At 37.4% G+C, this 26,483-nt stretch overlaps 1 protein-coding gene across 4 annotated transcripts in view; it reads right to left on the reverse strand.

Annotated features, from left to right (window-relative positions):
- Positions 1-26,483, reverse strand: part of sgcz (sarcoglycan zeta) — a 372,407-nt gene that overhangs the window by 78,951 nt on the left and 266,973 nt on the right. For all 4 annotated transcript variants that reach the window (XM_028456492.1, XM_028456482.1, XM_028456496.1 and 1 more), the window contains one exon: positions 9,358-9,459. In XM_028456492.1, coding sequence (XP_028312293.1) covers positions 9,358-9,459 — 102 coding nt within the window. The remainder of the gene's footprint in view (positions 1-9,357; positions 9,460-26,483) is intronic.

Raw genomic sequence — 26,483 nt, forward strand, 5'->3', positions numbered from 1 at the left:
GCGTATATCTGGAGGAGGGCACCGGACTACCACATCTGGGAAGGAGCAGACACGCAGCGCAACGGACCCAGTGGAAATTAACACGTAGACTAATCAGCTCCAGTGGTGAGGCCAGTGTAGTATCTTCTACCTTCTCTGCCTGTTCTTTTACAATATTCAACAATGGAGCAGCAACAAATAGCCATGCATTTGATTCTGTGTTTTGCTTTGTAGTTGATATCTTGTCTACCCACAATGCCGTGTGCTCTACGTCTTCTTAGACACTTCCTGTGTTTGGTCAGAGCCCAGAGCGTTTGTGTTCGGAGTGCAGCTGAAGCGCCCTGAGTCCGGCCAAATCAATCGCACTAGAATTCACCAGCCTGATCCGCTCAAGACTTCATTTGTATGTTCACACGGCCCGAACGAGGCAGACTGGATGAAGATACTTTGTGTCGTTATTCTAGGATAAATGGCTGCAAACAAGAGTCCAAACAGGGTTTTGCATTTATATTTATGGTAAATTGTAAATTCTATGTTACCAATTCTATTTTTGACTCATAGTAAATACTCTTTTCAAAGAGAGAGAGAGAGAGAATGCCAAGCCTTGTCCATATGTGCAGGAAATGATACTGATCCGAACTTCAATCTGCAAAATGCGCGTCGTGATAAAAACAGCCCTGGGATGATTATTCTCATGCATTTGCAATCAGCATTTTAATCAGAGTGCTAAACTCCTGAGGTAGATTAAAGTGAGAACAGCTAACTGTCACTGGACTACTGGAAGTTTTCCCCTCATTAATTTGCAATTAAAATATATTAATAGATTGTCCCATTTTTTTGTACTTTACTGGTGGCAAAATGTGGTGGAATGAGAAAAAAAAACTGCTGGGCAATCCTGTGTTGCTAGCACAATGTTATCGTGACAAACATTTAGAAGAGTAGATAATGTGTGGATTTTACTTAAGTGCCGAAATAAGTAGCTTCTCTGATCTGGTCCAGATAGCTAATGCACTAACTAATTTTTGCCATTGGGTGCCTGTACCTTTAATAAATAATGTATGCCAAATATACACATTGTAAGTGGTCCTAGAGAACTGTGGTACAAAAAGTAAATAACATTTACAAAACAGATAAGATGTTGAAAGAATCAATAGGCAGCATTGACGAGTGGCCTCCAATCTCTAGATGTAGTAGTTATCGCTTTCTATCCACTCCAGGTATGAGTGTTTCATTGAAATTTTAATGACACCTTTCTATAAACTATAATTCACAACGCGTAATTAATAGTTTTCTGTGTTTTCTGAACAAAAATATTCAGTCAATATTCAGGCAAGTTTCCTTTATCGGTTTCTCGAGACTCTCCTTCTGCTTAAATAACAGACAGAAAAAAACACAAAATATGTGCTAGGAGTATCTGCTACATAACTTATAGAGTAGATTTTTTTTTAAATAAAAGCTGCTTCAGGTCCTGCCTCAGAGAAACTGACAAATAAATGACAATTTTGGCACAATTGAATTATTTGTAATTGGATTGACTTTACTCAGGCTATGAGAACAAAGTTTTTGACATCCCGAGTCTATAGAGAATGTGGATTTTAAGCATGCGTATATGCTGTAGGACAAAACCTATTGCAGGGCCCAGTTTAAGGAAACCAGCTCCAAGAAATCCTGAAGAATTAGCTCTTTTATTGTTTGGAAAAGTTAGTGAAATGTACTTTACAATGTGGATTTCCACTTATTGTCCACTATAGAGGTAATACTCCACAGGTGTTTATTTATTTTTTTGATTTTATCTTTAGCAGGATTATATCAAAAGTACTTGACACATTTTGACAACTTTTTAACCAAAGATGGACCTTACACCATGGAAGATTTCATTATATTTTGGAGAGGATCCAGATCAATATAATGATCATTCTAGAACAAAATGGAGCAATTTTCTCTCATCATTGGGGAAAGATAAAAAAATGAATATCTTGGTTCGTAATTGACCGATCTTTAGGAAATTTTACTCAGTTATATCGGGTTGGTTCTTCAATCACCCAACCCAATTTAATCTGTTTCAAATCTGGATTGTGTGTTTCATGGTACAATGATCAGAATCACCGATCCAGATACAGTAACTGCCAAAATCTGACAAAAGCACTATTCACACTGGATTATTTTTACCTCGAGAACACCTGTGATAAATAATTGACCCCCCAAAGTCAGCTTTTTATGTGGCGCATTCGCACGGGATAACCGAAGCCTGAGATTTTGCTGACATTTACAGACATCTGAAAACGTGAAACAGTGTGTGAGTTGATGTTAAAACAACTTTGCAGGCTTTTGACCACAGCTCGGTGCTGTGTTACTGCTAGCGCTAGCCAGCTGTATTAAATAGAAGGCTACAAACAGAAAAAAAAGATTCTTACTGCACAGTGCAAAGCACAACGTGATCTACTATTTGCTTCTGATATTGCTCCTTCTCTTCAGCTTTCACTTTTTGTTGCCGTACGTTACGGACCGATAAGGTTTTGCTGGCCCGGGACCCAAAAGCTTTTCTAAACACTCCAATCCAGCCTCCATTCTTCACCAAAAGTAAATAAACATGCATCCCGTTGTCACGGTCTGAGATTACCTCGTATTGAGATTAATTATGAGCATATACAGTATGCGCATGCGCACTACCGGAAAATAAATTTTTGCTAAATAATAATAATTCAGTTTTGTTTATTTCTGTTTTCAAAGTGAACGGACACATTTTTTATTAGTTTATTGGATTAGGTTAGGGTTAGGGTTGCATGCACGCATCTATGCTCATAATCGATCTCAGTACGAGGTAAACACCGACACCGGAAACAAAACAACGCATTATCACGCATCATTATCACGCATCATATCCCATCCAATCACAGAGATGCCTATTCGCATTGGATAAGTATTATCACAGGAGTTCAGCAAAATATAATAAGTAATTTGCGGGGGAATTTTTACTTTACAAATTACTGACATGGCCGAGTCGCACGAGATTAACATCACAGATATTCTCCGCAATTAATACAAATCGCATGTGGTCCCTGGGTAAAACTAATCCCATGCGAATAGGGCGAAAGAGGATATTTGGCACTTGGCAGAGTTTTTCCCTCTTTGCGTGAGTAGTCTCTGGATTGTTTTTGGATCACTTGGGTGGGTGGATGATTTTTTTTTTTGGCCTCTTCTTAGATTCTTTGTCATTTTGAAATATCAAAGTTAAACATTGGACCCATGTGTTGAGTCTTGCATGGCAGGGTTTTACTCTCGTGCACTGACTCTTGTATGAACCCCAAGGACTCTTACAATTTCCAAGAATTCAAACATCTTTAAGCACAAAAACCACAAAACGAAATCTAAAAAACACATTGTGTCATTTTAAACCATCCTGTGCCAACAGAACCTTTTAGATTTAGGAACCGTGTAATGATTTTTAATGGGCTGTCCTAAGCAAGAGATAAATACCTGCTACGTGTGTCTGTGTTTTGGTTCTTCTGGTAATTATTTTATAGTACAGACTGGTATGTAACTCCTAATGGTTTTATACATAAGCGAGTGAAGAAACTAAACTTTTTTTTACTGGAAAAAGCAAAGGAAAACTACCCAGGAGGAAAATGTTTTTCCTGGAAACTTTATAATTGCATCGATAAGACCCATCTGCACTTGTCAGGAGGGAATGGTTGCATTAGTGAATGAGTTTTTATGTGGTGAACATATATCTTTATCTCAAACCATAATACAGTCGCTAACGAGCAGTGATCAGCTAAGAAAACTGCACGTACGGTAGTTAAATTTCAGACTAATGCTGGTATAATGCATCAAACAATTTATAAAATTTCCAACCTATAGTACCGTTTGCACACACAAAAAAATTAAAAAACGATGGTGGCAATCATCAACAAATAATGCAGGATGGGAATGGATCAGTTTATGTTGTATTTATAGTAAATTTGTTTTGGTTTTAGAGTTTTATACCTTTTGGGAACAAATAGCAAGGTTAACAGCGTTTGCATCTATTCTTCTCTCCTTCACAAATTAACCTATTTCTCTTCTTTGTTACATTGTGATATATTTTCTCATCTTTTTTTTGTCTCTCGTGTCTTCTTTCCGATTGTATTCATATAAATGCAATCAATTATTTCCAATCATTGTCAGTGATGCTGTTAGTGCCTGGCTTGTATACAGTGTGTTGTGTTTGGCTCTCACTGGGAGTCACAATGTTCAATTTACCCCAACCATGATGCACTGCTGGGGGATGGCCCCAATTATGAAAGGTGTGTGTGTGTGTGTGTGTGTGTGTGTGTGTGTGTGTGTGTGTGTGTGTGTGTGTGTGTATGTGAGAGGGAAAGCCTGTGCTGTTTGCAATCGAAAAAGGCCTAAAACGGCTTTCTTGGGATACATTATTGGGATATCACCAATCGTGTCCTCATTCATACAACATTCGCTCACATCCTTGTGGCATATGCTCATGCATGTTAATGCTAATCAGACGTGTAAAGAGTACTGATATATCCTACTCAAGTAGCAGTACTCTAACTTGATTGAAATTATACTCAAGTATAAGTAAAGACAGGCAGATTGTAGGCAATTGTTGTACTCAGCTCCAGCTCAAACAGTGTGACTCAATTGCAGAGTGCTCTGCTCACATGTTCTCACACTATACGGACCGACACTCTGACACGATCTGACTGCTCACACTGTACATTCACACACGACACGTCGGGGTCTTGTTTCCAGACATGGAACGTACAAATTAGAAGAAGAAGAAGAACTCTGAACCGTTGCCATTAAAACAGAAGAAGAAAAAGAAGAACCCGGAAGTGGAGAGACATTCGCAAATCTCAGCAAAAAGAGATTTAAAAACAAAAAGGTGGCATGTGATGGACCAGGAACTTGCTGGACAGACGTGGGCAGTACGGTCCGTCAATTTTACGGCGGTCCGACGGCGTTCGCGCATGCGCAGTGTGAGAATTTGAGGTAAGCAGGTCCGTGGCACTGTTTCAGCAGTGCAATACCCTCACGAGGGACTACCAGGATTTCAAACATGTTTGAATTCCTTACGACCATACGATCGGGAGCTGGTTTTGAGGTGGTAATCGCTTCTCCTGACCCCATGTATACTACACGATGCACGACACACAATTTAGCCGAGACTCGGCCCGATCCCAAAAATAGACACACGAGTCAAAAATCGGCTCAAAATGGACCAAAAGTCGCACAGTGTATGCCTGCCTTAAAGCTGATATCTGGAGTTTCTGAGAGGACGTCTCAATGTCCCGTCCTCCACAGCTCCACTTCCTCCCACTGCACCTGCAATCTACCAGAAGCCACGCCTCTACTTTTCTGTACGCGCATCGCGGAACATAACAAGGTCGTATTGATATAGGTCTATGGGTCAGGTAAGAGCCAAAATCAAATTTACCTGTTTGCTGTGACGTGCAGCCTTGCTTCCGTGCACAGTTCCGTATTGACTTTGATTCAGTCTCAAAAACACTAAGCTGAAGCCTATTGGCTGGGCACAGTCAACAATCGCTTCCATTTGTATAGGGGTCTATAGGACGAAGGAGGGACTTATATACATTAATGTATATGAATGACCATCTGCAGTAGACCATAGTAAAAGTTAGATATTTTTTTGTATTGCAAAAGAATCATACATAAACGTAGATTTCTCAGAAACTCCAGATATCAGCTTTAGGTCAAACATAACATACTCAAGTACAAGTAAAAAGTAGTGCTCAAAGTCAAAGATACTAATAACCTTAACCACCCATGTTTATTTTTGGAAATAAATCTTGAAAAAGGAAGTGAGTTACTTTACTTTACTTCTTTTAAAATGTACTTAAATACAAGTAAAATTCCTGATATATAAATATACTAAAAAAGTACAAGTACCCACATAAGCAACTCAATTACAGTAACTTGAGTACTTGTAATCAGTTGTTGATTCTGATTCTAAATACATCCAAAACTAAAACCATCCATCCTCTCATTTTAAGGCACATTTCTTCAAAACCTTGGGAGTTTAACTTTCTCTTCCACTTGTTCCTTTATATACATATGTCTTATATACTGTACTTAGCCCTAACAAAAGTAATTAAAAGAACCAATGATACCTTTAGCGTTCACATGCAGGGTTTTTTCTCCCAAAACCAATTTGTTTTAAATCTCTGAACAAATGTCCTATGAGAACAATTTCAAATTGAACAATCTGTAATACTGTTGCCTGGCTGTGACAGTTTGTAATCAACAATGTTGCATTGCTGATTCATTTTTTTCCGTTTGAAAACCAAGCACGTATTGGCAACTGGAGCACATATGACATATTTATGGTATTTTTTTATGACAGATGTTAGCAATCTAAGCCTTTCTAAAAGGTTTATCCCAGATTTGAATAAAAAAAGCCACTGACAATGATCCCATCATACTGTGAGCTCTCAAATGATGCATTTGGATGCCCTTTAAATTTGTGCTTTAATAAGTGTAGTGAATTGCTAAAGAAAATCAGACGAGCCCTTTGCTAGTTGGATGGTGTGCGCAAAATTCATGTTTATCTTGCAGAACAAATACCTTTATAATACGTTATTATGTTTTATGTAAACAAGATATAATATGCATACAATGTTTTCCTTAGCTGCTTTATTCTATGATAAAAGTCATCTGATACAAAACAATGCCTTGGTTGAACCCCAGAGACTGTTGTGAGGTAAACAACACACATTTTATTCAAATATAGATTTATTTCATTTATGAGGCGAATCATATCAAAATAGCATGTCGTGTTTGATTTTGAAGAAGTATACAAAATTAGGAGAAGCACACAGGACCAACAGCCCAGGCTAGTGAAACCCTGATTTGTGTTGTCCTTGAATAACATCTTAGACAAAACCTCTCTGTAGTCCCATTGGATCTTGGAGTTATCATAACCTTTCTTTTTCAATAAATGTAATGTATGTCTAGCTGAAAACTTTACCTTACATTTTGCTGCCCAGTAAAATATGCATTAGTTGCTGGTAAAACTCAAAAGGTTTTCTTTCTTTGTTAAAACAGAACTAAGTAACTTTTCCATCTTAATAAATCCTCCTCATAGTCCCTGTGAGGGTAATACAAGTGCTTATGGGGTGATTGGGGGTCTTTCATCCCCCTGCTGTCTCTAGCCAGAAAACCACGCTTACAACTTTTCCTGCCTCCGACCCGGTGGCAAGACGTACTGCTTTACGGCAGCCCAATACAAGTTATTGCTACATTATTGCACACGGTTGTCTACAAATCCACTTTTCTCAAACTCAAAAAAAGGCAGATGAAGACCTTTGTACGAGGAACGAAGCAACTCCATGTAGCGACAGGTCAGCAGCAGCACACATAAATCACACACACTGTCGTCACAGCAACAGGCATGCACGCACACTCGCAACCCAGCGCCCAATCAGGCAGTACACACACACGAATATCCATCCATCCATCCATCCATCTTTCCATCATCCATCCATTTTCAGAGCTGCTTTGTCAGCACACAAACAAACACATTTCCACACTCCCTTCCATATTACTCCCACATCATTCATTTATTGTACTTGTCTATCTTCCTCATACTGTTCACACGGTCACATGGGACTATATGTTTAAAAGCACCCTTAGTGTCACTGTTGCATTAGGATTTTTCGGTGATCAGTTGCTACTGTCTTGGGAGAGCAAAGGTGCGCATGTAGCTGTGGGGTGGGGCAGGCGGCGGGGGGTGTGGACAAACTTAGACAAACAAAACGGTTGGAATGCATTTTTTATCCATTACATTGTTGTTGTTTTTTACCAAAGAGGCCTACAATCAGGCACTGAAAAACCTATGTACCCTGTATATTCTTCAGTGTATTCTCTGGCTTTTTACTGTCTGTTTGAACAGTAACCAACAATAACACAATAGTTGTACAGAGTAAGTTTTACACATCTCATGAGTGCCCTATTTTACAATTGCCCCACTTTTTGGCCTACTTCATCAGACCATTCACGTCTTGCTGTGAAATCAATCCCCTCACTCTCATATAGAGAGAAAACAACATATTCAGGGCTGTATGATATTCCCCTGCAGCAACACACACACACACACACACACAAGCACACACACACACACACACACGCACACACACGCACACACACGCACACACACGCACACACGCACACACGCACACGCACACACGCACACACACACAAGTTTGTTCCATAAGAAGTGACAAAGTGTTCATGGTTCCTTATCTGACGATCAATGGTAATTCTGTTTGTGATGAATGACAATACCATATGTGCACATATATGACAAATTGACCTTGACTACAAGAAACAATTGGATTTCTTTTCATTATTATTGAGGCTCCAACTCATAGGTGCACACACACACACACAAACAGGAAGCCACATAGAGAGCACATAAAACAGCTGAGAAGTATACACACTAAAAGATAATGTGTTACCATAAGCCAGCATAAGCCAACACACAGTCACGTTACTGTAATTGAGTTGCTTTTATTGGTACTTGTACTTTTTTGAGTATTTGTCTAAATCAGTAATTTTACTTGTACTTAAGTATGTTTTTAAAGAAGTACAGTAATTCGTTACTTTTCTACCCCCAACTGTTACTGATTAAATCATTATTTTTTTGTTTTAAAAATTAAATGACCAGATAACAATCAAATGCCCCACATCATAGCCGACCAATCAGATTAAAGGTAATGCACGGTGCCAAAACAGCAGTGAATGATGGTTATTTTTACTGTTTTTTTGTTTTGTTTTTTTTCTCCCTAAAAAACGATTTGTACATTTTGACAAACCTCTTATTTTATACAGATGCCTTTGTGGAAAATAAATTAGGTTCTAATATACATGAGATTAAACATCTGTATGCAAGGGAACCATGGCAAGGTTTATTACCAAAAATAAACGGAGGGGTGAAAGTAACTAGTAACTTTTACTTTGAGTACTATTTAATTGAGCTACTTTTTACTTGTACTTGAGTAATTTATGTGACTTTCTTGTACTTGAGTACATTTTCAATCATCCATCCATCCATCCATCCATCCATCCATCCATTTTCAGACCCACTTATTCCTGTTTGTCAGGGTCGTGGGGGTGTGCCGGTGCCAATCTCCGGCTCTCATTGGGCGCTGGGCGGGGGTACACCCTGGACAGGGCGCCAGTCCATCGCAGCAATTTCAATCAAGTAACAGTATTTCTACTAGAGTATAATATAGTACCACTGCCAACACGTTGGTGGTATTATTCATGTCATTTTCAAACAACATGTACACAAACACACACAAACCTGTACACACATATATACGCGTGAAAATAAATGTTTTAATGGACATCTGCACTCACCTTTCGGGATTGGATCTCTTTGACATATAAAGGCAGAAGGAATTCTGACACTCCCTCCAGTCTGATTCCATCTTTGGTTATCCTCAGGTTCCCCATCCCTTCCTGAAAAGAAATAATCCAAAATGTTTATTCACATACTGCATGTGACTATGGCTCAGGTGGTAGAGGGTCGTCTTCTGATCGAGAGGTTGGGGGTTCAATCCCAGTCTATACCTGTCTATGTGTTGAAGTGTCTTTGGGCAAGACACTGAACCCTAAGTTGCTCCCATTGGTCGACTAGCACCTTGCATGGCAGCTCAGTCCTACTGGTGTGTAAATGGGTGAATGAGCTGATATTGTAAAGCGCTTTGAGACTACTTCAGTATAGGGATAAAGCACTACATAAATCAAATCCATGTACCACGTGTCACTCCCTGCTCATATCTGTGCCTTAATTAGGTAATCTTGACCACATGTGCACCCCTTAACCAGGAGAGAGAAACTAAAAAAGAACTCTGGAAAAGTGGACATCTATGCTATAATGCAGTGATGGGAACCTTGGACTAAATGTAAAAGGGAAATGGATGTAGTATTGGGGACCTGAATGCGCATGCGCAAACACGTAAAATCACGCAATGGGAACGGAGGCAGAGGAGCGACGTGCCTTTGGGAGGGGGCGTGGCCTCCCGCTGCCTTACAGCGGAGCGAAAAAAAAAAAAAAAAAAAAAAAAGACTGTGCAGCTGTTCCAGGAAATAGCGCTGTTTAGTAATTTGGGCTATGAAACGCACAAAATTCGGACACTTTCAAACTTATAGGTACTGTAGGCTATTGGAAATGGAAAAATAAATACTTTATAATTTAAAAAAAAAATATATATATATATATATAATTAAATAATCAAAATATCAATTCACCCTTGGGTAGGCACTGCCTACCTTGCCTACCCTGACGGCACGTCACTGAGCGTATGGATATCTCAGCCAAAAATGTCCTTACTGGTGCCTGGGCAGTTAATTTTTTCAAAGACTTGTTTAGGACTTGAGGAAAAAAGTTTAGGACTTGGATTTGACTTGGGACTTGACTTGGGACTTGACTCGAGACTCGACTGTCTAGACTTGGGACTCAAGATTTATTGAGAGCGCTACTTCTAGTTCCGGGTCACCAGTTCATGATGTCACTGTGTTGCAGTTTGTTTGGGTTTAAAAAAAAGAAGGTCAATATTAAAAATGTTTTTGTGCTGCTAAAAGTTATTTAAGTTAATATTTCATGGTTATTTAAAATTATTCCCATGATCCCAAACTTCCTTTAAATCACGGGTCACGAATCCACTTCCTCCTCCGTCTCCATCACTATAGCATGCTATTGTCAGCATCTCAAACACGGGAGCTTTCTGAATAGATCATTTGAAACCGTCAGCCACTGGTGAGGCTTTTGCCGACAAGTTTCCCATTGTTTAAACCATATAACCATGTTTGTGTAGTTGCTCACAATCAAAAGACAAGGGAGGCTGGCCCGACTGACTGTTAGTTGATTTATGCGACAGTGCTGCCGCGATTGTGGCCACTAGGGGCGCTTGACACGAAGGTTACAGGTCTAGTGCCCCTTGTGGCCAAAAGTTACACATTGTGTCTACAATAGCGCACTGTTCTGTAAAGCCTTGTAATTCAGTGTATTTTTCTAAAACATTTCCAATTCAGTGCAAGTAAGGGTTGCGTCACAATGTAGATTTATTTCAAAATGAGTGCACATCTCCAACATTATTCTTTACAACACGTCCTTTTCAGAACTATCAGAATCTATATTCTGTTCAAATAAGTGTTCACAGATATCCAAACCTTAAAAATGAAATGAAAGAATAAATACAAATATTAAATAAAAAAAGAAAAAGTGCCGCACTTTCTAATAACACTATCATCTCTTTCTTCTGTAAGGAAGCAGTTCCATCACAACTTAGATTTCACAAATATGAGAACATGAGTTAAAAGACAAATCTCTAACACTATTCTTTACAACATCAGAATGTCCTTTTCTGCAATATCAAATATCAAGCAAACTAGCGTTCAGTATATTTAATCCTTATGAATAAAGAATAAAATTATTATTGCACTGTTCACTGCAAGTTTGTTATTCACAGTATCACAGAACTTCCTAATGATGCCATTATCTTTTTTTTCTTCTGCATAAGAGTAGTTTCAAAGAAACATGGCCAACCCTAAAACATTAATAAACGCCTGAGCAGTGCACTGGTCTCTGCGACTTTGTTTATTACAGTATCATTGTCCAAAGACATGAGAATTTCTTTCTCAGTGCACATGAGCATGAAAGTTTCTTCTGGGTCAAAGTGCTCCTGAGTCTGTTTTTTATGAATTTCACTGTTGAAAAACTTCTCTCACAGGCTACTTGTGTTAATAGCAACTTGTAGTCCAGTCCAATCACATGGTAGGCATCAGTCAGCAGATTGTACTTAGAGAGGATGAGATGAACACAAATGAAACAGACAAATTTTGCTCTCTAGTTCCTAATAATGACAGCCAGGAATACATATAAAGCCTTGTTTGAGGATTATGCAAGATAATTTAGGAATATGTGTGGTTCACTCTCCAGGATAGTAGGTGGCGGTAATACACCATTACTATAGTTTCCACTCATCATTAAAAAAATAAAAAAGAAGAAGATTGTGCACCTCTTTGGTTTGACCCTGAACTGTTGGCTTGGTTTGGTGTGGCAGGGATGTAAGTAACTCTTTCTTTTATTGGAATGTCTGTTTTATTATGACGAACATTAAAGCTGCAGTTTGTAGAATTCTCCCTGTGCTCCATTTTGAAACCGAAACTCGACCTCCCTTACCGGTATGTTTTGTGAATGCTCCTAGCAACTTTTTTCTCAATAGATACTAGTGGAGATTTTTCTGGTGTTTTAGAGACTCTGACATTAATGCACTTACTCTGTAGTTACTGCCCTGAGCAGTGGCTGCTGCCATCAGCTCGTCCCCGCTAGAGAGCACACACAGATCCCAGCTGCTCTGAGCCGCAGCCACATCCAGACTGTAAAATCAATTCACCTTGAATAAGCTTCTCTTAGGTTTACACAAAATTTATCATGTCTGTTCTCGCTCTCCCTTTGAAGCTAGTGTGTATGTGCGGTAGACCCTCCGCAGTCACGGATGTCCGCAAGGACGCAAAGTGAAAGCGATCGGTTCATCCTCAGTGTTTGTGATTTTATTCTGTTGCTTCTCCCCCATGGTCTGCCTTTTTCCACTTGATTTGCCGAGTAACCGTTTTGTCTAACGCTGTTATGGGGACTTCTGCTGGATAGTCCGCAAATGCATGTTTACTACTTCAGTCAAGCAGCCAACAGAAACGCCCAAGACAGCTCATGGAGCACAAGTGTTTGCAGAAACATCTCTGATTGGCTGGATTTATAAAATTAATCTACAGAGCCAGAAGAAGGAGAAGAGATTCACTGTCCACTCAGAACACTTTGGATTACAATATGCTCAAAGATTATTATGGAATTTTGACCAAATTATGCAAAAAAAAAAAAAAATACAAACTGCAGCTTTAATGTTTGCCCCTGTTTTAGACCTCTCTAAAACAGGGGCAGACCTCTCTGTTCTCTCCCTCACACACACTTTACTCACACTTTATTTTCTCATTCAGCCAATTCATTTACTTCTGTTATAGCTTTGCCACTGCTGTCATGTTATGCTCTTATTTTTATGCCTGAGTTATACTCTCTAGTTTAGTGCTTGTTTTTGGTTTTTCCCATGGTTAATTAACCGTTAAATATCTTGATTAGTTTTGTACAGGTTAATTTGATGTGTTGTGTGTGTTACTAACTTAGTGTGCTGTGTTTTGGATTTGGTTTTGCAACCCTTTCATTATTTGGATAAGCCAGTGTTTTCGTTGTGGTTTTAAACAAAACATTTAGAAATAATAATAGTTATCTTTATATTGTTAAGACTTGTAAGATTGTACATAGTATACCATTTATCTGAGTTCATTGTGGGGGGCTTACCTGGGCATTCATTTATAGGGAACCCTCTGTTTAGTTAACCTTTATTTTTCCTTATTTTGAGGTGGCTTAGCTTACGTTTTTTTTTTTTTTTTTTTTTTTTTTTTTTGATTTGAGACCAGTTGGCCTCTGGCCCCTCCCTCAGGCTATGTACAGTGTGCAAATGTGCTTACTAAAAGAAAAATGATCAAATAAAGGATTTCAAATTATTAGAAATTATCCCCTGCTTTACTGAAAAACCTAAAAAAAAAAAAAAAAAAAAAAAAACATGATAACTGGTTTAAAACTGAAATGCTAACATAATCACTGCTAAGAAAATGCCTTTGACTACTGGAAAAAAGTACATTTTTGATTTAAGAACAAATAAAATATTAAAAAAAATTGCTATGATCAAAAGAGGACTTTTTAAAAGCTATTGTCCAATGCATCAGTTTGGATAACTTTATGGAATTCCTTTCAATTACATGAGGGGGAAAAAAACAAGCACACATTCAGAGGTACAGGCTGGTCCAGCATGATAAAAATGGCTTTGTGCTGGGTTTGTGATCAGTTATCCAGCATTTTATAGGTTCAGAAAAAGTGAATGCTCAAAAGATTGTTGGATTACAGGATAGGATTGAATTCCTTTCAAACAGCCATGCAAGGTTTACGATATAAAGGATTCTCACGAAGCAACAAGACAGCTGCTGTACCGTGTCAAATCAGTGCTTAGCAGAGTGACAGGAGAGAGGGAGCAGGGAGGGGGCTCTGATATTTAAAGGTTTTTTGGGGATTTGTTGGGGTTGTTTGTTACGGGTAAGTAATGTGGGAATATATCTTTTTGTTGGTGTAGAGCAGTGGTTCTCAAACTTTTTTTCGCTCAAGTACCCCCTTTTTCTTATTTCTGAATCCATACCCCTTAGTCTGACTGCAACACTTTGCTTAGAAAACTATTTAAAAACAACTATAGAACATACGTGGAAAGAAAGAGTATTTAGTGCAGTGGTTCCCAACCTTTTCGGGATCATTTTTATAACAAGAATTTCTGGCGACCCCCCAAATATTTTTCTTTTCTAGAATTAGTTTTTGATCATGATTGAGCTCAGATATTTTATTTTTATTTACCGTATTTTAGTTGAACTACATTTATCTTTCACAAAGTTGATTTGATATTTGAACACTTTGTACGACCATAAACGGAGCGTAAGATATGTGCTTTGTTATTTGTATGACTTTAAATTGTGCTTCTCTTTTTCCTTTGACTGTACGACCATATACAGTCTGTTTCAAATGTACAAGCATAGACTCATGCATGTGTTGTTTGCACTGAGTATACGCTGAACGTTTGTGTAGTGATAATTTAGATGCACGGGAGATGAGGGGTAGGTTTTCTTCCTGCTCCTTTTGAGCACAATTCTTTTAGTTTTGTTATTATGTAAAATCAGTTTGTAATATGCTGCTCAAATGAATAAATACATGAAATGAAAAATGACCGTGAAAGTACAAAAATATCATATCACATCTGGTGTGACAGTAATTTTCCTCTCTCTCTCTCTCTCTCTCTCTCTCTCTGTAGTGCCATCACGTGCCCTTAGGGCTACATGTACCCCCAATTGAGAAACTGGTGTAACGGTTCGTGCTTCTGCCTCAAAGCAAGAAGGCCCTGGGTCTGCTTAATAAATAATAATAATAAAAAAAGATCAAATATGTCAATATATGACAATTAAAAAAATAACATTCTGAGCTTGTGTTACATTTGTATGTTTTTTCTTCTTCTTCTTCTGTATTTTCACCATTTTATACTTATACAATGTAACGCCCCTATTCTAATTTTCATCACTCGCCTGCTATTCCCATTCTTTTCATATTCCCAAATATTACTGAACCTGTTTGTAGAGATATGAATGCTATTCAGAGAGTGGCAGCTAATTACCATTATTGGAAGCAACAAACCAGCAGAGCCTTTCCAATTACCAGTGTTCACAAGAAGACAGACATAAAAGAGGCACTGATGAGGAAAAAAAACAGATAAGACAGCAAGAAACATAACATTAGGCTCTGCTTATGTAAAAGAAACCAAGAACCTAAAATTAAACAAATGGTAATATACAGTATAAGTAAAAAGTCACAAGTAGTGGTGTGCATCTTTTCTGGTCTACCAATTCAATTAGATTTAAGAATTACCCTTTTGATATTGAAATGACTTTGACCAAAAACACTTTGTAGCGGTTAATCAAAAAGTGTGGGCAAAACCTACATAACATGTTAATCCATGTACCCTTCGTTCTTTGGTTATTCCATTTTAAAACCAAATCAAAACAACAGTGTGCTTATTTTGTTTTAAAACCAAAACAGAAATACAGAAAAACCAAAAACCAGATAAGCAGCATTTTCTAAATTTTTTTTTTTTTTTTTACTTGTTCTGTTTGTGTGATATTTGGATATTTACGGGGACATTGGAGCGAGAACTGAAGTTCGCTGCACCATTTCCCTCCCCAGGTCCTGAACCGGGTCTCCTCACACAATAGGATCGTTTAGGATTTGTTTCAGCAGTTTTCTGGTCCTGCTCATGTTTTCATGCACTGTATGGATGTTTTAGCTCGTAAAAAGCTTCTCACGTTTATGTTTTGTTTCGCGGTGTTACGGTCCAATTAGTATCCAAATAAACTGGTGACTGACTATCGACTGTAAGTCTGGTGTGAGGAACAATAGATGTTAGAACTTCTAGCATTTGTGTGTGTTCATTTTGCATGTTATAAATACCGCTAACAGCAGCCGTCAACACAAACGGAAGTTGATCACAAGAAACGAGGAGCACCAGTAGATTCATTACACCACCTCTAGTTTCTTTAATCACATGTCATGAACATGTTTAACATAATATTTATCTTTTGTTTTGATTTATTTAAGTATTAATAACATTTCAATTCACCAGTTACGTGACTTATGCATTGCTTCTTTTTATTTCCGGACCGGTAGCAGAAGTCCGCCCAGTCACCAGTTTATCTGGATACTATTTGGACCGTAACACTGTTCTGTAAAGTTGCCAGATACAACATGATACAAGATCATTTTTTATCATGTGCAGCAGAGTAAAAGTCTGTCTGTGGGTCCCCTCTGTGTGGTGAGATTAAAACATGAAGGTCTCGTCCTAGTTTCGCTGTAAATATCAAAATATCACACAAACAAAACCAGATTTAATTTTAAAACAGAAAAACGCTGTTTGTTTGGTTTTTCCGTTTTCCTGTTTCTGGTTCTAAATTTACGGAAGCTTATTGCGTTCACTTTTTTTATTCACTGTTTTTATGAGTAAAGTTTCTATTTTCATGACAGCCTCCTACTACAGTATGATCACAGCTTGATGTTGAGCGCTGCGCCATGCCTCGATTATTCAATTTTATCCGTTTTTTTTTTACCTTAGGCTTATGGCATTGGGAAATCTTACTGAGTACTTTAGATGGTATAATCATCAGTTTGTCAACTTTAAGAAGATATCTCAGGTCGATGCGTTTATTCAGGCGTGAAGAGAAGTGTGACCTGCTGGATGTTGTTGTGTTTTATCCAAGATCAACTAAACCAGTACGGTGTCACAGACTGAGTTTACCTCGTACTGAGATCGATTATGAACATATATGCGCATGCGCACACATGCGCACTACCTGAAAATTATTTTTTTCTAAAAAAAAAAAAATAGTAATTGATTTTTGTTTTGTTTTTTTGTTTTCAAATTGAATGGGCACATGTTTTATTTGTTTATTGGATTGGGTTAGGGTTATAATCTCAGTACGGAGGTAAACTCAGTATGTGATACCGGTATGCTCCATTGATACAAAATGATACATCTGAAATGCATTCAAGCTGGATATGTAAAACAGGATTTATTTTACTCGTGAAAACAGAAACTTTACTCATAAAAACAGAAATTTTAATCATAAAAATCGAAACTTTTCTCTTAAAAACTGGAATTTTTTTTATTCAAGTGAATGCAATAAGCTTCCGTATAAATTATTAAAACAAAACAAAACAAAACAAACCAAAAAAAAAAAAAAAAATTTTTTTTTTCCTCTTTTTTTATTTTTATTTATTTATTTATTTTTTGAAGTTTAGATTTAATCTAAATATACAAGAAACAAAACTTCTGTTTTTAGTCTGTTTTAGTTTTTGAACAGGGCTTCAGACTGTCTTCATGTGAAAACAGCTTTAATTAGCTCTCAAACAGAGTTGACAATGACTTCCCTCAAGGTTTTTTTTCCAATACTGTGTGTTGTGTTTACCTGCAACAGTCCATCCCATAATGAGCTAGTGATGCATGAATTATTTGTGTATAAAAACCAAACTCTAAGATAAATAATGATCATTAATTCAAGATTGATGGGTGTGTGTGTGGGTGTGGGTGGGTGTGTGTGTGTGTGCATTAATAAATGATATAAACCCATCCTGTTTTTCCTCCTCCTTGCTCTGCTCAGCTTGAGTAGCTACAAATATTGATTTTCCCTCTTGAATCCCAGGCTTACTTCCATGTTATCCAGGCATTTAATATTTATATGTCAGGCTGGGTTTGTTTTTGCTAAGCTTACTTAAGACTGTTTTAGTGGCTTTGTGAAGAAGTGCGGCTTAGCTGGCACTGGCAGGTGGTTCATGTCATACAACTTTTCTAAACCACAGACATTCATTCACTAAAAACAAAAAAGATCACTGATCTAAACACATGGTCATTTTATACAGTTTTGTCTTTTGGTTCCCTAGCAATTTGTTGCATTCACCTTTGTTATGTAGGCTACTTGGACAAAAAAATACTAATGTTACAGACATTTTTATTCAAAAAAATGGGAACAAGAAGGTTTTGTACAGTAAAAGTGCAGTTAACTGTTAAGAGTTGAAGTTTTTTTTCATCTGTTGTTATGCTTCATTTACATGGGTAACCAGATGACAACAACTTTCGATTAAAACATTTCTGTAAGTAGTTTTTTAGAATTTCATTTAAAAAAAAAAAAAAGAATATATAAATATTTTTTAAAAACACCTTTTTTTAATTTTTTAATTTATTTATTTATTTTTAAATGAAACGGTTTTTTTTGGTATTTTTTTTTTCTTTTCCCTACAAATACAAATCAGCATAATTGTAAAATAAAATAAACTAACATTAAAAAAAAGTTAATTTAACATCTGTTTTTGCCCCTAAAGTAACATGAACTTTTTTTTTAAAAAATATATCAATCAAGTTTTACTTTCTCTCGTAAAAATGCTATGTGGGAGTGTACACGTAAACGGATTAATCAGGTATTTCAAAGTTTCCCATGAGAGCGTAAATATAGAAGTATGTTGTTCTCAGCTGATGTTTAACACAAACCCATTGACATGAGGACATTTTCCCCTCCGCGGTCACAGATTCTGATGGGTTACAGATTCACTTCTCTGTTACCATCTTCACAAATGTATTATTTATGATTATAAAAACTCATTGAAATCAAATTCACCAACTACACAATATTTTGGTGGCTTTTATTTTTCCCTTGTTTATCGCATGAAGGCAGTTTTTTTTAATTGCAAATTGTGGAAAGAACTCTCAATTTTTACACAAATCTTACAATTTCTCACAAACAATTCCAAAAAATTCCTCTAAAGTACACAAAAATTGGGAATAAAATCAAAAAGTTTTTTTTTAAAGGAATTGAAATGATACTAAAATCTTGAGATCAATATATGACACCCCTGCTTTAGGGGCTTAGTTTTCATAAGATGGTCATCAATACTTTTGATAATTGATAAATGATAAATCTACTCTAGATCTAAAGCCATTTTAAAATATAGTCTTTAAAGATGGCCACATCAGCTCTGCATAATACTGACTGTTTTTTCCCCCATTGTGCTAATGAACATAAACCAGCTTGCTATCTGTTTTGAAGTCCACCCTCTATTTGGCCATATTTCGGAGGATAAGGTTCAACCAAACATGTGGATAATGACACTGTTAAGTTTGTCAAGCAAACAAGCCACGTGGAAGCTGATAAGGTCAGCTTTTGCAATGCAGTCTGGGACTTGTAGAATTAATAGCGTGCACTCAAAATATCTGCAGGGCCGATTCTGGGTGAAAGAAAAAACATTATCTACACAACAGTTCTGCAGGCTGTGAGTTTGACATGTCTGCTATAGATCGATATGGAGCTGCTACTCCGTCACACAAGGTGTAGCCCAAAGATTGAGCATCATCTTCTGATGGCCTCAGGTCACCTTTTCCATTGTGATGTACCAGGGATTTTATCTGATGGGCTGGGACCCTTACAGCTGGCCCAGGAACTACTAGAGAAAGGCTATTTCTCAGCTGACCTGGCAGCCATTTGGGATTGACAAAAGAAAAGTTGAGTCTATTTACAGTAGGGCCGGGATGACGCGTCAACATTATAGATGACGTCAACGCAAAAAATATGTCGACGCAAAATATGTTGGGGAAATTAATGGGGAGATTATCGATAATCGAATGGAGTCCAATCAGATCGAACTGGACAAATTAATTGTTAGATTAATTGATGCATCAAAAAAATAATCACGAGATTAATCATTTTTAAAAAAAAATTTGTTTATCCCAGCCCTAATTTGCAGTTAATACTTCCACTGTAAACCCATGTAAGCGGGTATTACAAGTCTATGTATTTAAAATAAAGCCTTGCATTCTGAATAGTTTCCATTCCACTGAGTTAGGAAGGTTCGGGTGTTCTGCCTCATGCATTATTATTTAGCACCTGATTCAGGATATAAGGTAATAAAAAGTTACAGGGAATTGCATTTTGGGTTAATACAAAATGACAGACACAGAAAAACACATGTTTTAGAAAAACAATATTTCATGGCATTTACATTAGCTATGTTTTGGATAAAATCATCTACAGTAGGTTTTCTAAAATATTGTTATCATTAATAGAAAGCAAATTTTTGTCTTAACCTCTTAAGCCTCTTTTATCCGACAATCACACACCCATAACAAATAAGGTTTTCCTAAGCTTCTACATGACCTACATGGCTCATGTTTTTTTCAGATTGAAGTAGGACCAGATTATGTGAAATTTTGGAGATTTACATCAAATATAAAGCCAATTCTAATTAGGGAAGGCTGAAAACGCAGAGGTAATTGAACTAATGTATGGACATCAACTCCAGCAAGTTTGGTGATAATAATAAACATTAGGCCAAAGATACACACGGTTTTGTACAAAAAAGTTCAAGCAGAAGCCCACTTTGCCACAACTGTGCCAAGTTTGGAAACAGGTTTGTTACTGTAATATGACAGTCAAATTGACGCCAATCATTGTTAGTCTTATGTTTGACCATAAGGTGTTGCAATATGTCTTGAAATAAACACATATCCATTTTTATTCTGGTCTTTGCGGTGCCATGCGTAATGCTATTTTTGGTTCCACTCTTTGATGCCGCTACACATGGGTGTTATTCAGCAATACTTTGACCAATCAGAATGCTTGACACAGCGTTGCAAAGATGAGAGCCTGTAAAAATTGATGATATCAAACATTATGGAACCGGTGACTAGCCCTGACCAATCACAGCTGGGTAAAGGAGGGACCGACCATTTTACACACGAGCGCTATGCGCCTCATTGGAAGAATTTCTCGACTTAGAAGTGTGTGATATCCGACTACACGATTGTAAGAACAGATTAGAGAACAGGCACACATACATTCAAATGTTATTATCATTATTTTAAAAAGGTTTTTTAACCAAAAACAGTGAACTTTGGAATGCTTTTGAAAAAAAAAACAACATCCGGTACAAGAGAGCACTTAGCGGCTGATTTAAAGATCAGCAAAATGTCACTACGCTGCTCAAAGACATTGCAGGGCATCTACTGATCCCACACAATTAGGATTGTATCTGTCAAGCACACTATTTAACACACATAATCCATTTATTTGCCTCTGATGACAATGCATTGAAGGCGGATCAGATATGATGATTATTGGGAGGAAACAATGCTAACGTAGCATTGGGGTTTATTTAATTTTTATATCTTACATTTATTTCAAACCATAAGAGGGACTAGGATAAATACAGGTACATTTCATTCTTTTTAGATGAGAACTTAGATTTTGGGCTTTTTTGTGGTTTAAAGGGCCCTATTTTATTGCATAATATATAGCCAGAAATGTCTCTGATTTCTGTGAAGTTTCCTTCATTTGTACACTTTATTGATTACAATAGCCCTCATGATAATAAAGATATAACCTTTATTGAGTAGCTGTGTGTAAATGCTTTTTCCATCTTTCAAAAAAAGAAAGAAAGTGGCATTAGTGGAGAAAAAGTTGGCAGGATACGGAGGAATCAATTCAGAAGGAAAAAAGTCAGTGCGACCCACGTTAAAATACATTAGCGAACAAAAGTGAGCGAGCGCTTGTGTCTATTTTAGGTTTGTCAAGTCAAGAGCGTGACATGCTTTGTAGGCGTCCTCTTAGATGTGACAGTTGCACAGATAATGATGGATTCATCATCATGGAGAGGTTAAGTAGCAAACTGCCCTATTGGGTGAAACTGTACGATATGGAGGGTTCGCCACACCCACAGTATCCACGTACAAAACAAAACATGTTTATTATCTCCCACACACACACACACACACACACACGCACGCACACACGCACGCACGCACGCACACAAGCACACACACACACACGCTCTTCTGTGGTGATGGATATGACTAGGAAGTATTTTCTAGAATAGTTTGAGTTTTTCTCACAACCTTTCGGGTGAGCATAGAAACTCATAAAGGATGAAACAATGTGTGAAGGGGATGTGTGTCACCTTCATCAAAAGAGAAAAAAAAAAATTAAATACTGTTAAATAAATGGAGAAAATAGGAAACTTTTCCGTGCCTCAGTTGTCGAGTCTGTTTGATCAATTAGGAGATGACAGACACGCTTGTCAGGTCACCAGCATCGGGAGATGAAACATTATTAGTCATAATTTGAAAACAAAGGCTGCTAATGTGAGAGAGGAGGTCATCGCTCATTTTCACCCACAAATTAATTTTCTGTGTGCGAATGTTTTAGGAAAATGACTCTGGTCAGGTGCACGTGGTATCCAACTAAATGCTGTTTACCTTATTCCCTCCTATAGTGATAGCCTCTATCAGCCACAGTCCCATATAAAGGGTTCCGCATCACTGCAAGTAAAAATTAAGGGTCCTTATTCTTTGAAAAGTACTCTTTTTCCAATTCCCCTCGTGTAAATTAAGGATTATTTCTCAGCTCAAATAAGTTGTGCTAATTTGCTGTTGCTGCCATTTGCTAAATCAGTGCTTCCTCCATCTGCTTCACATTAAAACAGACAATTTAGGGCAAGGATTTTCTTGCCCTCCCTTGATGGGCTATTCAAGGAAAGGATTAAATAGTCAGTTGTTTGTTTTTAACACATTCTAAAGCAAATCAGTGCTTGAAAGTTATTAAGTGCTTGGTACTTCATTTGGGGAAAATTAGATTACATGTATTATCTACTTCTTTTTTACCCTGTAAGGTGCAGTCTGCAACTCTTATAAAAGTGACTTTTGTCATATTTGCTAAAGCTGTCACTATGTAAGGACAGCTTTACATGAAACTAGTAGTTTGTGTGAAAAAAACAGGCTCATCGAGTCCCTCCTGCTGCTCCTGCAGCCTATAGCAGATTGCCAGAATGTACTGCGACTGAGCAAAAAGAACCAATCAGAGCCCGGATTGTGTATGGTCTGGAGGGGTAGAACATGGAATCAGCAACTTTTCTGCTTGAAAGGCAATTACAACTGCTTGATTTACATTATGTTTGATTTGTAATTTTTACACTAGAACTCTGTAGTGCATGTGTTGTTCATGTGCACACAGGAGCCCACAGTAACACTGTGTTGTTGCTGCTGCTACTGAGCTGTGTGCACATTGAGAGAAATAAGTGCTGCAGTAATATGATTTTAACAGAACATGTTATATTACGGTGATGTTGCTGTCTGACTAACATTAGCTTGTTAGCTCCTCTGTGAGAGGGACTTTGTTAACTTTGAGGCAGGGCAAGAGAGGGAGGGATCTGAGAGTTGCGGACTGCACCTTTAAATATTTAAGGGTGTACTCACACTGGCAACTGGGGCCGTTCCAAGCTCACAGCAGGAATCCCCCCCTCCCTGTCCCTTTTCTGACACGGTAGAACGGACATGATCACCAGCTCAACTCGGTTCCCACAGAGAAACACATCATCACGTTAATTAATGACACACGTATGGCGTTACGTCACCATTAAGCGACTCTGGGTTTGTTGTTGACAGTACATTCTGTTAATTTCATATTTTCTGTTGCGTAGGGTAACTATAAACCAAGATTTACCCAGACACGTGCTCTTTTCACATAGATTTCCATCTATTTTCCCCAGTTTAAAACACAGAAAAAGAGAAATATTCCAAAGTATGTTGTATAATAACAGCATTTATCTGTGGTTTCAGATTCTTCATTTTCCTCCAAAAAACACTTACCTGATGTATTTTTATCTAACTATATGAATGCACAATCTAGTTTTTAGTTCCTTATTCAAAACGTTATAAAACCAGAGGAAAATGTTTGATACCATATTGTTCAGCCCCAGTACGTAGATATAATGGACGTTTTCTTATGACTGCAATTCATTATATAGAACATGTTTTAATACTGTCTTACAAATATGTTTAAATAAACCTTACATAAAACTTAACACATGCACCTTGTGAAGATAAATGTTGGTATATTCACAAACCATGCAAGACAACAACAAAAAAAAGCAGCAACTGGTACTTTATCATGTCTCGAATACTCCCAAATCTAAGACTCTGCCTAGTGTTTTGCCTGTTGACATTTTACCAAATACCATGAATGAAAAGTCAACTTGATCCAGGGTTTGTATTTACTAGATGTTGTTATTTCACTAATTGTGGGTTTTGGCAATAATTTTATTGCTTTTAAAATTTGACCTTTTAAAATAATAACTCCAGAATGTGTCTAAACTATAAATGGTGCTGCATGAAATGACTTTATAGTGAATATAAACATGACTGGACTGGTGAATGAAAAAAAAAAAAGTGCTGAGCTGATAATGTAAAGCACTTATGAGTAATAAAAGATAATCCTATTTACCAAAAATAGGTTTTTGGGGCAAGTTCCCCCTTTGTCTTATTTCTAAATCCAAGTGCTCCTTTTGTCTGGCTACAACATTTTGCTCAAAATACAATGACAAATCACTATGAGCGAATTGATGGAATGAATGAGCGATAACACACATTTTAAATGATCTCATTATGTAAATAAGTGGAATTAAACGTTAAAGTTATAGTGCTACTTGATTAGATTTATTTCTAGAGCTTTTATAATTTCCGATCATCTTACATCTGGTGCGGGATAATAACGAAAAAATGATAATTTCCATCATCTCTATTATGATTATCATTTTTAACTAAAAATAAACATCATAAAACCATTCTCTCTCTCTCTCTCTCTCTCTCTCTCTCTCTCTCTCTCTACTCTCTCTCTCTCTCTCTCTCTCTCTCTATCCTCTCTCTTCTCTCTCTCTCTCTCTCTCTCTCTCTCTCTATCTCTCTCTCTCTCTCTCTCTCTCTCTCTCTCTCTCTCTCTCTCTCTCTCGTACCCCCTGTAGTGCCATTGCGTACCACTGTTTGAGAAACACTAAGATAGTCAGTTCAAGGACACTTAAAACGATAGAGAAAACTGTTCAGAACAACTCAAGAATGTTTGACCAGAGAGACATGTAAACCCATGTAAATTTGCGATGGTAAAACAGGGGACGGGACCCAGATAAGCAAACTGCTTCTCTCGTCTCCTTTTTCGGCATGTACAAAAAATGTAAAAAAAAAAAAAAAAAGGGAATGTAACCATGTCGGAAATAAACTGAATAAATAAAAAAATTAAATAAATAAAAAACACACAGAAATGTCATTAAAAAGTTACAAATCTACGAATATCTACTTACTGTATGTTAATGAAGAATAACCTACTATTTAATAAATCCATGACTAAATGTCAATCTATGAAAAAAGTAAAACTGAATTCTCAATAATATATTTTTTTTCATGGACAGTTGATGGTGCACTAGCGAGCAGAGATCACAGGTCCATGTCTCACTGGTGCAATGACCTTCAACTTCTCTGTCTGTGTTAGCCCTGTGATATATTGGCATACTATCCATAAGGTTTCTATTGCCTTGCCCCCCAATGTCAACACTATAAAACTACTACAACAGCTTAGAAGGTTAGAAAGATAGAGTGCAGGATTAGCAAAAACAGATAATAGGTTTTGTAGAAAAAAGTAAGGCCTATGCATAGCCTCATTGATGGTGGAAAGCTTTCACTACAAAGAAAAGTGAGCCAGTCCTAATGGTTTGTTTGTGTTCTTTTTTACTGGCTTTAAGAGGAATCATTCTCTCTTTTCCCTGTGAGATCTATATTGACACAGCGGATGGTTGCACAAAAGTAAACCATTGTCAATGTCTCCCACTGTTTAAGCTGCTCATGCACACAGTTGTTTACATCTTGTGGGCCTGTTTACTCTGGATCACTGTAAAAAAAACACACACACAAAAACCTCCTGTGGCTAAAGCTGAGGATGGATGAGACTTTAAGTAAAATCCCTATATACGTCTGCCATGCATGTGTCCATATATAGTGGTCACATGGTGTTATGGCCGATTCCAGCACAGAATTCAGTAGAGCATCGACAGCTTCACAGTCCACAAGAGGGATAACAAACAGATATTTACATTTAGTCGATGAATCGTCCATAGCCTTCATGTAAACCAAAGTACCCGGGGGGAAGGCCATGCACACTTGGGGACAATATGGCAACAATCTCAAGGTTATGAACTAGTGCCCCTTCTGTTATGGCGCTCTGGCTCTTCTGTCAGTTTTCCCATTGGTGTCATCACAGACCTACGGAAGAGTATTAGGGCTAAAAAAAAAAAAAAAAAAACCTCATCCACTTCAGAAAAAAATCAAAAATCAAAGTGGAAAAAAAAATATTCATGCACTTCATTTTTTTTCATTATGCTGACTGTTTGTACAAATGCCTGTTTGAAAAAACTGGTGAAACTATACTTATCATTATCCAATCCATTAAGGATGTTGTAACCAGGACACAATTGGACATCC

The sequence above is a fragment of the Gouania willdenowi genome, chromosome 1 (genome assembly GCF_900634775.1).
Source record: "Gouania willdenowi chromosome 1, fGouWil2.1, whole genome shotgun sequence".
NCBI lineage: Eukaryota > Metazoa > Chordata > Actinopteri > Blenniiformes > Gobiesocidae > Gouania > Gouania willdenowi.